The 14,363-nt window shown below is 44.2% G+C and overlaps 1 protein-coding gene and 1 long non-coding RNA gene across 3 annotated transcripts in view; one reads left to right on the top strand and one right to left on the bottom strand.

Annotated features, from left to right (window-relative positions):
* LOC133503241 (uncharacterized) overlaps positions 1-3,564 on the top strand; it is a 31,559-nt gene extending 27,995 nt beyond the window's left edge. The window contains exons 2-3 of the long non-coding RNA XR_009795687.1: positions 2,750-2,846; positions 2,956-3,564. This is a non-coding gene — a long non-coding RNA (uncharacterized LOC133503241). The remainder of the gene's footprint in view (positions 1-2,749; positions 2,847-2,955) is intronic.
* LOC133503240 (EEIG family member 2-like) overlaps positions 1-13,871 on the bottom strand; it is a 58,672-nt gene extending 44,801 nt beyond the window's left edge. For both annotated transcript variants that reach the window (XM_061824626.1, XM_061824628.1), the window contains exons 1-2: positions 13,635-13,871; positions 2,722-2,842 (exon numbers count right to left, since the gene is read on the bottom strand). In XM_061824626.1, the coding sequence (XP_061680610.1) occupies positions 2,722-2,842; positions 13,635-13,780 (267 nt within the window). In that variant the 5' untranslated portion in view covers positions 13,781-13,871. The remainder of the gene's footprint in view (positions 1-2,721; positions 2,843-13,634) is intronic.
* Positions 13,872-14,363: the final 492 nt, after the last annotated feature.

Raw genomic sequence — 14,363 nt, 5'->3', positions numbered from 1 at the left:
TTTCCAATTTTTTAAAAATTGGACAAAAGCAACCATGTTCATGTCGCGTACATACAAACACAGCTGGTGCCTAACATAATACGCCCATGACCCTAGTGAGGAGAAGCAGTACAGAAAATGGATGGATGGACAACTAAAGAAATTGTGCAACCGAAGCCTGATTGTAGATGTCATTCATCATCTTGAAAATCCTGAAGGCTTATCTCCATTAAAAATTCAAACATAAAAAATCACTACATCTATAATCATTTGCAAACCTTTATGTATACATTGATTTGTTCAAAAAGACACGTTCTTCTAACGTTTATTAATTTTCATGTTCATACAATTTCTCCAGCTTGAGAGATGCATTTTACACACACGCATACTCGCATGCATTTTATGGACTTGTTATTCACCATATGCTATAATGTCATGAACAGTTTGTATATGTACTGTACTTTAGTTTGTTTTTGTTACTCAGCTGCCAGCAGCCATGTCAGCTTTGCAAATACCAGACCTGGATAGGGTTCAATTAAAAGAAAAAAATGCATGACTTCATGGAGGCGGCACAATGGAACAGCTGTAGAGCGTTGGCCTCACAGTTCTGAGGACTGGGGTTGAAATCCCTGCCCCACCTGTGTGGAGTTCACATGTTCTCCCCGTGCCTGTGTGGGTTTTGTCTGGGCACTCCGGTTTCCTCACACATCCCAAAAACATGCATTTATTGGACACTAAATTGCCCCTAGATGTGATTGTGAGTGTAATTGTTGTCTATCATTGTGTGCCCTGGGATTCGCTGGCAACCAGGGTGTACCCCCTCCTGCCCGATGACAGCTGGGATTGGCTCCAGCAGTCCCACGACCCTCGTGAGGATAAGCGGCTCACAAAATGGATTGATGACTTCATGAAGAGCTCTTAGTTTTTAAAAATGCAGTAAAGTGAAGTACAGTATTTGGTATTTCTAAATGTGTCTGCATGAAAAAAACATTGTACATTGCAATTATTTATTTATGAACAGAAGATTTTTTTAGTCCCCCCCCAACTGATTGAGGCCCACCAAAGTGTCCCTCCCAGCCAGCTTCCTGCCGGTCTTCTCCTCCAGCCCGGTTGAGGAAGATGCACATGCTCACTTCAGCTCGGACCTCGACTTCTGAGTAGATTTCAGTAGGCCAGTGGTAAACCTTGCCGCATCCTGCCGCTAAGCCCATGGCGAGGTCTCCCCCCTCAAAACCCACCACTCCCACGCTCGATCATTGATGCAAAGTTTTACTTTTCAATGTTCAATGGAACCTCTGAGTTTGAACATAATTCGGTCTTGTGAAGTGTTCAATGTCCGATATGTTCAACCTCCAAAACATTTATTTACATAGGAAATAATGCAAATGAGTTTAATACATTCCCAATCTCCAAATTGTCAATTCCCATTCCTATTTATGGAAAAACATACACACCCTGCATTTAAATAATAAAAAAATGCATAAACTTAAAGCACCTTAAACATGTATCATTTACCGATTTGGTGGCAGTGTGATGGTATCGGGCGGACTCAAGAGGAAAGGGGGAAGTGTCAAAGTCACACTTCCATGATTTGACTGCATAGTTCTCCAGTAGCTTCTCCATTTCTTTTATTATATGTGGCCTTTCTTTGTAACCCTAGTCACTCCTCTGGGAACACTTGCTGCCTTTTAATAAATTTTTATTCTTTAGGATAGTTGAAATAGTCGACTTAGCCATACGATGCTAGCAAGAGCTGTAAGAAACACGCAACCCATTTTCGTACTTAGATTTACTATGGTTTGCTCAACTTTCCTTTTCCTTCACTGCTGGTAGCACCGACGTCTTTCTTAGGGCCATGGCAAAGAAAATACTGGAAAAGTAACAAAAAAAAAAAAAACACTCTTGAGAACAACTCACGAATGTGCATGCCCCCTATGAGCTCACATTGGCTTGTTTATGAGTGACTGCTTGACTTGAAGTGGGGAGCGGCTCGGCTCGGCACACAGACAAACAGCGTTGAAAGCACATCTATGTCAGATGAAATCCATGAAACCAATTACAATAATGCTTCAAACACATTTGTCCTTTGTAATCGGGAGCCAGTTAATCTGAGAACCAGTTGAAACATAACACCGGAAACTGCCCGAGGGACAAATCTGTTGCTTTGCAGAGTCACTCAGCATTTGAGATGGCTTCCGTTTTCATTAGAAGGTTCCTTTCTCGCACACATTTTATTTTTTACACTCTTGTAGTCTAACATCGAAAAAAAGGATTGTCTTTTCTTTTTTTTTCCTCTTTTTTGTTTTAGGCAGGGATTTTGGTCTAAAAGAAGGGTTAGATGAGAGGATTTTTGGTGTGTCAGAGAAGCTTTATTGATTAGTGTGACAGAGACTGTAAATAGTTGGGAAGATTATACAACACAGCGAAGTGCCACCAAGTAGTGCACTCTTGAGCCTGAATCACTTAAAGGATTAATCAAAATCAAGCCATTATCTGAGCCGCTTATCCTCACAAGGGTCACGTTTGCACACAATCAACTGACTTTTTGTGATCAATTAATCACCATTGAAGCCCATTCCTTCTAAACATGACCACTATTACATACAAGTCTTACTTTGTTTGCGGTAACATTTCACTGAAGGATAGAAGTATAATAATCAATTGGGGGGAAAAAATTACACCCATTGGGGGAAAAAAAAAAAAAAAACACTGAGCAATGTGTTCTATAATTTTATCATATACCTTTCTGACTGATATGCGACACACACAGGGGTCCAGTACACCAGTCCCAGCATTGGCACTCATCTTACAGGGGAACGAGAACCTTTTCCTCCACCGCACGCAGTTGGCCTGGACTGCCTCCCTGGGTGAGGAAACCAAAATGATGGAAACCATTAAGTCAAATGTGAAGTGTGTGCTGTTTGCACATTATTATATTTAAAAGGTCCATATTATATGACTATATTTTATATACAGGTGGGAGAACATGCAAAACCATGAAGCCCACAGCCACCGTGTCACCAAATTGAGATTCATAATTAATTATATTAACTCTGCTTATTAAGTGTTGAGTCACGGGGGCAGAAACCTGCACAGCAAAGCCCAGGCTTCTTTCACCCTAGCCCCTTTGTCAAGCTTTTCCAAAGTCCAGGATCTTTCCCAGGGTCTCCACACAGCGGGACGCCTCCAGGACACGTCATCAGGACGTAATCCAACCAGGTGTTCTGAGCCACCTCATCCGACGCCACTCAATGTGGAAATGCTGCATCTCTACTCTGAGTCCTTCTCGGATGACTGAACATCTCACGCTATCGCTAAAGGAGGAAATGCTTGAATCTGTGATCTTGTTCTTTAAGTTACCCCCAACAGCTCATGACCATAAGCAATGCTGGATACCAACATCGATCAGTCAATTGAGAGTTTTGCTTAACGGATTAACGGCAGATTGATGGAGGGTCCTCATTACTGCAGAACCGTCTGTTGATCTCCCACGCTAGTCTTCCCCCATGTTAATTTAAAAAAAGTATTTAGTTAGCCTTTGCAAACTAATGAAAATACACAGACCCTGGCTGTAACTACATTATATATTACTTTATCTGCAACTATTATCATCACATATTCCATATTCTGGCCAGGATAGTAGTGCCTTGTTGAGCACTGCTCCAGGTTTGAATCAGTGTTCAGTAGCTTTTGTGTTATTACCAATTCTGTGCGACAACAAAAATACAGCTCAAGGTATGTTGCGAGTTTGATTCCCTGTTTTGTTCTTTCAGTGTGGATTTTGCACTTCCTCCCTCTGTGTACCTCCTCAATACTCAGGATTTCTCCTGGATTGCAAAAACATCCTTGTTAGATTCACTCAAGAGTTGTATACAAGAGTATGAATGGTTGTCTGATGATTGGCTCACATCTTTCCCCTAAGTGGGCTAATTGAGAATCCAACTTCCCTGAAGACCTGAACGGGATATGTTAAAAGAACATGGATGGATGTCTCCATTAGGAACAACTACAGACACTAACCCAAAATAGCATTGACATGAGCCTCTGGTTCCCTGAATTCATTATGTCTGAACTGCTAGGTAGAACTTCATATAATTTTGAAACCATCTTATGTCTAGAGATCACTGGACTCACAGCCAAATTGATTGGATTACACAAACATGCACAGATGAGAAAGAGAAAACCTGATTTAGGAGAGAAAACTGTTAGCACGGGTGGGCAGCGAGTTGATACCCCAGCATGGCTTCTCTCGCTAGCATCCTTGCCCACGCACCACACTGCATCCCTTCTGTCAACTTACTCAGATTCATTAATTTTAGAATAAACTATATAGTGTTGATTGTTTACAGTAAACGGTAGAACTGTGACAAACATTTACGTACAAAACCAATGGCTGTTCGTTACACCGACAGTTGCAGACATGTAATGTGGATAATGTTGAGCACATACACAAAGTACAGTTATGTTATAGTAGCGAAGATATGACAGTGTCAAGTTGGTTATTAAGACCAAACATAAGAGCTCACGTTGGAAACTGGAAGCCTGCCTTCACTCGAAATATAAAAAAGCAACAGATGCATGAGTGCTGACTTTATCCTGAGGCTGATAACTGTGACAGAGTTACAGAGGGAACTCCCAAGCAGCTGGACACTGTGTGCTTGGGGAAGTCAGGCTTGCTAACATGTTCATCTGCTCACAACATTTCACACTGGAATCCTATTGTGAGTAAGTTCGGTTTCAAGCACCATGGAGGTTGGCCAAGCTCTCTCAATAGACAAATATTTTCTCAAAATCACTTTATCTTATTTATTTATTTTTTGAGGCTTTGTCAATTAAAAGGAAACACTAGATCTGCAAACTAGACAGGGAATTCATCGACAGATATAATGTTTCAAAGATGAATAAAGCAGAACAAACCACATCAGAAGACACTAAAAGCTCATCAAAGAACATGCTCAACTTCCTTTAAACACAGAGTTGGGATGAATCAAAGAAATTAACCCAAACCCTAACACTTTAATGATCAGGCATATCAGAGAGTTGCAGAAAACAGTACCTACGCCGTGCGCAGAATTATTAGTCAAGTATTTTGACTATAACATGAGCTGAATAAAGCTGAATGCTTAAAGGTCAAGTGTCATGAAATGGATGATTTTTAGTGTATTAATGAAAAAAACGTCAGCCAATATGGGTCCATGCGTTTTTTTCACCACAAACCATGATTTTGATGTATACAGCTTTTTGTAACTCCCGCCATGAAAATCCTCTTGGGGGATTTGTTTTCGATAAGAAGCAGGAAGTGACGTAAAGGACAGCGGTGCACCCAAGTGGACTCTTTTGTTTCCATTAGTTTTACCTCCGCGAAGGTAGCTCGTTGTTCCTTCGTGTTAGCCAAAATGCCAGCACATTGCATTGCTGGATATTGCTTGAACACTCGGGAGAATGGATTTAGCCTTCATAAGTTGCAAGAGACCCAGTTCGTTGTGAAAAATGGATTGCACGGGTGCAGAGGACGAGAGCTTCATGGGTTCCAAATAACAGGTAGGCAGTAATGCGCCCCGGCTCAACGGTGTTCAACAAGTACTGCGGCAGCTTTGAACATCCCCCTAAAAGCAGCACGGCTCGGCTCCATTATATGCCACAACAGCGGCGAAAATCAGTCACACCGGCTGAGGCGGCGTGTTTAGCGGTCACTGCTTCTGCGAAAGCTGCGTGTCGGGCTTTGCAGACGGGGGCGGTTCTGAAGAACTCATGCGAGAAAGCCTCACTCAGCCGCGTACGTGCATAAAGTGCCCCGGCTCGACTGTGTTGCTCAGTACTGTGGTGTCTGTGAACACCCCCCTAAAGCAGCACCGCTAGGCTCTGTCAGAAGCCACACCGGCTAGCTGCAATGAGCCGCAATGGCTCATCTCCGCCGCGAAAGTGGATCGGACAGGGATGGGGTTTGGCCGTGATCGCATATCATCTGAATCTGGCTCGAAACAATAGTGTAATACTGTCCCGAGGGCTCGAAACAATCATGTAATGTTGCCCCGGAAACTTCACTCGGTTGTGTGGTGTTCTCCTTTTTGAAAAGAGCTTCCGTGTCAGAGGGGCGCGTTTGTCTCCCATAGTTAGGGTGCACCGCGTGTTTTCATTCCGAATGTTCGGGTGACGTCACGGATGGAGGATGCAGCCAATATGGCGACCACTTGGATAGAATGAGACTTCTGCTCCTTTGCGCATGGATGACGCACTCTCCGCTCACATTTATTTTTTCGTATGGACATTGAAGTGAATAATGTTATGTATTTTTCATTACAATATCTATTTTAGAATGTTTAGAGGCATGACACTTGGGCTTTAATGGATTTAAGTGTAGGATATGTGCCCTGCGTGTCACGTCCCATCGGAACGAGAGGTAGGACCCAAATGCAGGAACTCGGAAGACGCAAGGTAGTTCAAGAAGAGACACGTTTATTGTATGCAGAGTTCGGGGATCGAGCAGGCAGTCCGGTCCACGGGGAAACAACGCAGGCAGAAGTGTCAAGGAGTCAGGCTTACAAGGTTGGTCAGAGAACGGACGGAGGTCGGTACACACAGGTTCAGTCAGGAGTACGAGAGTGCTGGAACGGGACGTAAAGCTCAACGAACTGGCGGAGGACCAATCGTCACCGGGTCCTATATATACGGGGGATGATCAGGCCGCATGAGGCACAGGTGTGTGCCTCCCAATCAGCACAGCCGCACAGCTCGTGCTGAAGCGGCAGGATCATGACAGTACCCCCCCCTCAAAGGCACAGCTCCCAGACGTGCCTAAATGAAAAAAAAAACAGACACTAATTAACACAGGCAGGGGTGGGCGGAAGGGGGTCCGGAGGAGGGCACGCCCACCCGAACCCCAGACTGGTGGCCATCCAGACCACCAAACACGAGGCGTCCGGGTGGACAGGTCAGGAGGACGACCCGGACGCCAAGCACCAGGGTCCCCACGGGGCAATTCGGGCGGACGACCTCTGTGAGGAACAAAACTGCGAAGCAGGAAACAGAACGAGGCAGGCCACTGCTCCGGACGAGAACCTCCCACGCCGTCGTTGCAAGACGACCAGGGATTGGTCGCCAACGAGGCCAGGTCCTGAAGCGGCTGGGCGAACTCAGGAGCGAAGAAGATGATGGAGAGCAGGACCAGAGCCATGACCGCCACCCCGAAGTCTCTCCAGCTCCTGGGTGGCTCCACAGAACTCCCCAGCTCCTGCTGGACAGGGACGTGACAAGGCGGCGGCGCCAGTACCGCCCCCTCCTGGACAGCAACTTGAGAAGGCGGCGCCAGTACCGCCCCCTCCTGGACAGCAACTTGAGAAGGCGGCGCCAGTACCGCCCCCTCCTGGACAGCAACTTGAGAAGGCGGCGCCAGTACCGCCCCCTCCTGGACAGCAACTTGAGAAGGCGACGCCAGTACCGCCCCCTCCTGGACAGCAACTTGAGAAGACAGCGACCCAGTGGCCGCCTCCTCCTGGACAGCAACTTGAGAAGACAGCGACCCCGTCGCCGCCTCCTCCTGGACAGCAACTTGAGAAGACAGCGACCCCGTCGCCGCCTCCTCCTGGACAGCAACTTGAGAAGACAGCGACCCCGTCGCCGCCTCCTCCTGGACAGGAACGAGAGAAGGCGGCGCCAGCACCGCCGCCTCCTGGACAGCAACGAGAGAAGGCGGCGCCAGCACCGCCGCCTCCTGGACAGCAACGAGAGAAGGCGGCGCCAGTACCGCCCCCTCCTGGACAGCAACTTGAGAAGACAGCGACCCCGTCGCCGCCGCCTCCTGGACAGGAACAAGAGAAGGCAGCGACCCCGTCGCCACCGCCTCCTGGACAGGAACTTGAGAAGGCGGCGCCAGTACAGCCCCCTCCTGGACAGCAACTTGAGAAGCCGGCGCCAGTACCGCCCCCTCCTGGACAGCAACTTGAGAAGGCGGCGCCAGTATACGGGGGATGATCAGGCCGCATGAGGCACAGGTGTGTGCCTCCCAATCAGCGCAGCCGCACAGCTCGTGCTGAAGCGGCAGGATCATGACACTGCGATTGGCTGGCAACCAGTTCAGGGTTGACCCTGCCTCCTGCTTGAGGTTAACTGGGATGGGCTCCAGCATTCCCTTGACCCTTGTGAGGATAAGCGGAATGGAATTAGGGTGAATCAAGCTCCACTACACTCGTATATTCCACATAACTATTTACAATACTTCTTGCACTCTTCTTCTTTTCCTTTCTGCTTGTCCCATTAGGGCACATACACAAAAAAATCCTCTCACACACATATTGAAACTAAACTTTACTGTGACACAATAAAAGTGTTCCGGTATAAAAGGGATAGACATCCTCTTTTATGTTTGACCAAATGAGGGGAGAGAATTGAGAATGTTCAGGCAGTTCTTTAAAAAGGAGCTTCGGTTTGCAGTACATTGAAAGAAAACCGTACATCTCTTGGGACAATGTCTAGGAGGCTGTGGTCTCTCCTGCACAAAAACTTGATCAACAGCAAATCAAGAAACTGACGGAATCTATGGGTGGAAGGGCAATCACTGTTATGGAACGTTTGTTTCGGCACAGTGATGCGAAGGGGATTACTAGCCAGAACATCACAGGAAAGACTGGTCAGTTGTAAATCGCATTGGAGAGCTAAATTATTTAGAGGCCACCCCAGGACAGACCCTCAGAAACGGAGTCACCTGCCCACGCAGAGGAATGACATTTGGCCACCCAAGCCAGGACAATGGATGATTTGCAGGCAACATCCACAGCCGATGAAACACGACTACAGATAAGCGTCATTAACCATAATATCTGACGGATTTGACTGGAATATAATACTCTATAAACATCACGTGACTGGGTTGCTGCAAACTTGAATGTCTGATGTTGAATCGGTTATCAACTGCGCCAAATGTGTAAAAAAAAAAACAATTCACACAAATGACATTACAAATATTGAAATAACAGTGTCTTCCATAATCGTAATGCTTGAAACATTCGTCATGGGAATTAAAGATGAGCGTGGGACTATAATAGGGGAAAATGTTCTCATTATCCAAAATCCAATAATTGACACTCTATTTATCCACAGCTGGCATTGGTTCCATCTTGGCCAAGACCCAGGTGAGGATAAGTGGAATAGAAACTGGATGGATAGAATTGATGGTTGTGGTCTGATGCTCAGACTGAAACTAAAGTTGTGAGAATAGGAAATATATAAACAATTGCAGAAATACACTTCCTTTGTTTGACTTTATTTTTGGATAATAGTTTTCATATTGTTGAATTGCAGGCTGACATGAAATGAGTCATCAAAATCCCCAAATCGTCCGACTCATTTCTGCCACTATGCGAATTTAGCAAATGCAATAACCTTGAAGTGCCATCAGCCTCACTTTTTATACCAATGTATTTCTCTCATTATGGGTAATGGGGCGCCAGAGATGAGGGTAAGGGAATGGGAGGCTAACTGGAACAAGTCTCAGACCTCCCCATAAATCCTGTACATACTGTACTATACAAATGTTACACTTGAAAGCTACTGAAGCCACAGTTGTTCTTATTTTGAACCACAGACAATGTCCCCGCTGTGAGACAAGGACTACATTTTTCTACATCATGCTCTCACTTCACAGCTCCTTCCCCACTTAGTGTTCATAAAAGAACACCCTAATACAATATTTTATGTTGTAAAATTTGCTATTCCCTCTGGTTATCTGTGAATACTAAAAAATCTTGTCACAAAGCGGTAGTGCCACTAAAATCAATTGAGGGCTTAACATGAGAACAAATCACAACAATTTCCAGCTACCCTCAAATAATTTTGTCAGAGCTATCTGGTTTAATACCTAAAAAGTGTCAATATCGTCTACTGATGCCGTGGTATCCTTGTTTATTGTCAGGAACAGCTTTCAAATTGGCTTTGTTTGAATTGGTCCTTCACAAAGATTTTACAACACTGTGCATTGAGATAATTAGATGCAATAACGACACGACGTGGCAGTAGTAAAACACCAGAGAAAAAGAAGGTATAAAGGAAAAAAAACAGTTTTGCAAAAAAAGTGTTTGCTCCCTTTCTGATTTACGTTATGCACATTTGTTACACATAATATTATCCCTTCAACAGTCAGACATAAGTAAACACAAAACAGTTTTTAAAGGGCCACTGAAATGTTGTTAAAGAGCTCCTGTCATGAAATGGACGATTTTTAATATGTTATTAATGAAAAAACATCAGCCAATATGGGCCCATGCATTTTTTCACCACAAAACATGATTTTGACGTATACAACTTTTTGTAACTCCAGCCAGGAAAATCCTCTCGAGGGATTTGTTTTCGAGAAGCATGAAGTGACGTAAAGGACAGCGGGGCCCCCAAGTGGACTCCTTTGTTTCCATTAGTTTTACCTCCGGGAAGGTAGGTCGTTGTTCTTTCGTGTCAGCCAAAATGCCAGCTCATTGTATTGCTGGACATTGCTTGAACACTCGGGAGGATGGATTTACCCTTGATAAGTTTGCAAGAGACCCGGTTCGTTGTGAAAAATGGATTGCACGGGTGCAGAGGATGAGAACTTTGTGGGTTCCAAATAACAGGTAGGCAGTAATGTGCCCCGACTCGACGGTGTTCAACAAGTACTGCGGCGGATTTGAACATCTCCATAAAAGCAGCACGGCTTGGCTCCATTATATGCCACCAAGGTGCCGAAAATCAGCCACACCGGCTGAGGCGCCGCGTTTGGCGGTCACTGCTTCTGCGAAGGCTACACATCGGGCTTTGGGGACGGGGGCGGCTCTGAAGAACCCATCTGAGAATGCCTCACTCAGCTGCGTGCGCGCATAAAGTGCCCTGTGTTTCTCAGTACTGCGCCGTCTGTGAACACCCCCCTAAAGCAGGACCGCGATGGCTCATCTCCGCCACTGAAGTGGATCGGACGGGGATGCGGTTTGGCCGTGATCGCATATCATCTGAATATGGCTTGAAACAATAGTGTAATATTGCCCCGAGGGCTCGAAACAATAGTGTAATATTGCCCCGGTAACTTCACTCGGTTGTGTGGTGTTCTCCTTTTCGAAAAGAGCTTCCGTGTCAGAAGGGGCGCGTTTGTCTCCCATAGTTAGGGTGCACCGCGTGTTTTCATTGGCGAATGTCCGGGTGACGTCACAGATGGAGGATGCAGCCCATATGGCGACCACTTGGATATCGTAGAATGACACTTCTGCAACTTTGCGCATGGATGACATGCTCTCCGCTCACATTTATTTTTTCGTATAGACATTGAAGTGAATAATGTTATGTGTAGTTTTCATTCCAATGTCTATTTTAGAATGTTTATAGGGATGACACTTGGGCTTTAAGATAATGTCACAGCATCTCAACAGCATTGAAGCCATTCCACTCTCTTCATTTTGCTTTTATTCAGCCATTCAGAGCTGGACTTATTTGAATTTTTTTGGATCATTGTACTGCTGCAGAATCCAAGTCAGTTCCACCTTGACATCCGAACAGACGGCTGGACAGTCTTCTTCATGATTTTTAGGTACACAAAAAAATTCATGGTTCCACCTTTGGTCTTCAGATCGGCAAGAAGCAAAAGAGCCCAAGGTCATCAAACTACTAACACCATAGTTTACTGTTGGTACAATGTTCTTTTTTTTTTTTTTTTTTTTTTTTTTTTTTTGTAAATGGAGTGTTACCTTTACACCAGACATAATGGGGCACAAACCTTAAAAAAAGTTCAACTTTGGTCTTGTCAGCCCTTGGAGTATTTTCCCAAAAGTCTTGGGGATCAAGATTTCTTCTGGCAAAATTGACAGGAGCCCTAATGTACTTTTGCTCAGTCGTGGTTTTTTGTCTTGCAACTTTGCCATGCAGGTCATTTTCGCTTAGTCTGTTTCTAATGGTGGAGTCATGAACACTGACCTAAACTGAGTAAAGTGAGGCCTGCAGATCTTTCAATAATGTTCTGGGGTCTTTTCTGACCTCTTGGATGAGTCGTCCCTTATCTGCGCTTATGGGGTAAATTTGGCCGGCCGACCCCTCCTGGGAAGGTTCACTACTGTTTTATTTTCGCCATTTATGAGTAATGGGTCCCATTGTGGTTTGCTGGAGTCACAAAGCCTTGGAAATTGATTTATGATGTTTTTCACACTGATCGATCTGAATTATTTTCTTTTTCATTCTTCATAGAATTTCTTCATATTCTGGCACGATGTGTCGCTTTGAGAACCTTCAGGTCTGGTTTATTTGATCAGGCAGGTCCTATTGAAGTAGCTTCTTGATTGAGAACAGATATGGCAGCGTCAGACCTGGGTGTGGCTAGAGAAATTGAACTCAGGTATGATAAACCAGAGTTATGTTTTAACGGGAGGGATTCACCATTTCCTAACAGACCCATGTAGGGTTTTTTTCCTCCCTTAATCATAAAAACCTTCAGTTAAAAATGACAATTTGTGAGAACTTGCGTTGTCTGAATAATATTTCAATATTTTTGATGATGGGAAACATTTAAGCGTGACAAACATGGGAAAAAAGAGATATCGGGAAGGGGACAAACTTTTACACCATGGTAAAATGGTAGCGCAAAAATGGAACACTTCAATGGTTCATAGACTTGGAATTCTACCTATATTTATGACACATATATATATATATATATTTATGATAGATATATGACAAATATATGCCACAAAACCTGATGGGAAATGTATCAATCTAAAGTCACAAACTCACATTGCAAAATTGACGGACCAGAATGGTAACTTAACATTTGGAACACATCTGCCTTTTCCTTTTACACAGAAAAAAGCAAAACAAGATATTGGACAACTCTGTACAGCACAATACAATCCATTCATTAGATGTGAAAAGAGGGCAGGGAAGTAGACAATACTTATGGGACTGTGACAATTGCTTTCAATGCAATTTGTAGAAGTGAAGTTTCGGGTGTTAAACGTAAATGTCAGCCTCAGTCCCGTTGCAGAAAATTCACCATCCCCGACGTGGAAACCAGACGGCTTGAACGTGTATGAAATAGGCTAATTCCCCATAATTCCACATAGTGTAACCTTGATAATCTCGGGACGGGAATGTGAATCATGTTCAAATTGGGAGAGTTCAGTGTACTTCATTGAGAATCGGTAATAATTTAGAGAGAGAGGTAAATCACCACTACATGGCTCATCAGACCTGCACAAGTTGCAAGTTTTTGTTTTGTTTTTTTTTTTTTCAAATAGAGTATGCCTGTAAATAGTAATGCAATCACACACCATAATATATATAATAGACATAATTGTGACTGACCGTTAGGATTCACTTCGGATTTAGTATCGATGTTACGTTTTGGCATGTTGTCGAAATGAATGACTATTTCCTACATGCAAAAATAAAACCCTCACTGTTCATATGATCTTAAAAATGAAGCGATTATTCTTGTATGAATTTTGCTATGGATAGTTTTGGTCAGCCAGGAGAGGTTTGACCTGTCATCTTACACTGCACTTGCATAACACCCACATCTCCGTTGCTTACTTACATATAAGCCTCGTGGCTTAAGGTGCAGTTCGTTGATCTAAACGGGACAATTCTAGATGGTGTGAATAATACCAGGTCAATTCAGTGCTAGTAAAGCAGAATTACGCCGAGCATCTCACCGAGAAGACTCCTCCGAGAATCCCCCGTCCAAGAGTCTGATTTTACAGAAGAGGACCCCATTTACAAAAGGAACCGACGAGAGCTCGTCCAACTGGAAATCCACTTTGAATTTGAATTTTTTTTTTTTCATCATCATCAAATCCATAAACGCTTTCGGCACTCTTGAGATGGACGCTTAATGTCGTCAAGCGTCCATTGTGCAGCGGTAACGATGCGTTGTGGGAGGATGGGGAACCTTCTTACCCACGCTCACAAACAGTCATCAATTACCTGTAACTTGCACACTGGGCACTTCCGACCCACGTTTCAAAATAAAATATTTAAATTTGGCTACGCTTGCTGTAATTACATACTTTTTGATGAGTACTGAAATCGCGTCGGTGTCACTCGGGATCGACCTTATTTACGTCAATGTCATACATATTTTTATATAGTTAAAAATAATTGACTGTTCAATCCGCCTAGCCTTTATTTTGATGTGATTGATGAAACGGATGTGTAGCTTGGTGTCGCACAACTTGATAGTAGTAGTCCGCCACTTACCTCTGTCTCGATGTGGTGCTTCGTTAGAGCAACAGCTGCCCTCGAGACAAAGTCAAAACAGCGGTTGTGTAAAACATTTAGTGCCACGTTGCGGTAGAACGTGGGTACTGCGATCACAATTTAACATCGCCTCATCCCTAACAGATCCCCCGAATTACAACATTTGGGTAGTTGCTATACAAAAC

The sequence above is a fragment of the Syngnathoides biaculeatus genome, chromosome 7 (assembly GCF_019802595.1).
Source record: "Syngnathoides biaculeatus isolate LvHL_M chromosome 7, ASM1980259v1, whole genome shotgun sequence".
Classification (NCBI taxonomy): domain Eukaryota; kingdom Metazoa; phylum Chordata; class Actinopteri; order Syngnathiformes; family Syngnathidae; genus Syngnathoides; species Syngnathoides biaculeatus.
The sequence above is the reverse complement of the archived record's forward strand: the minus strand, read 5'-3'. Positions and strand labels throughout refer to the sequence as shown.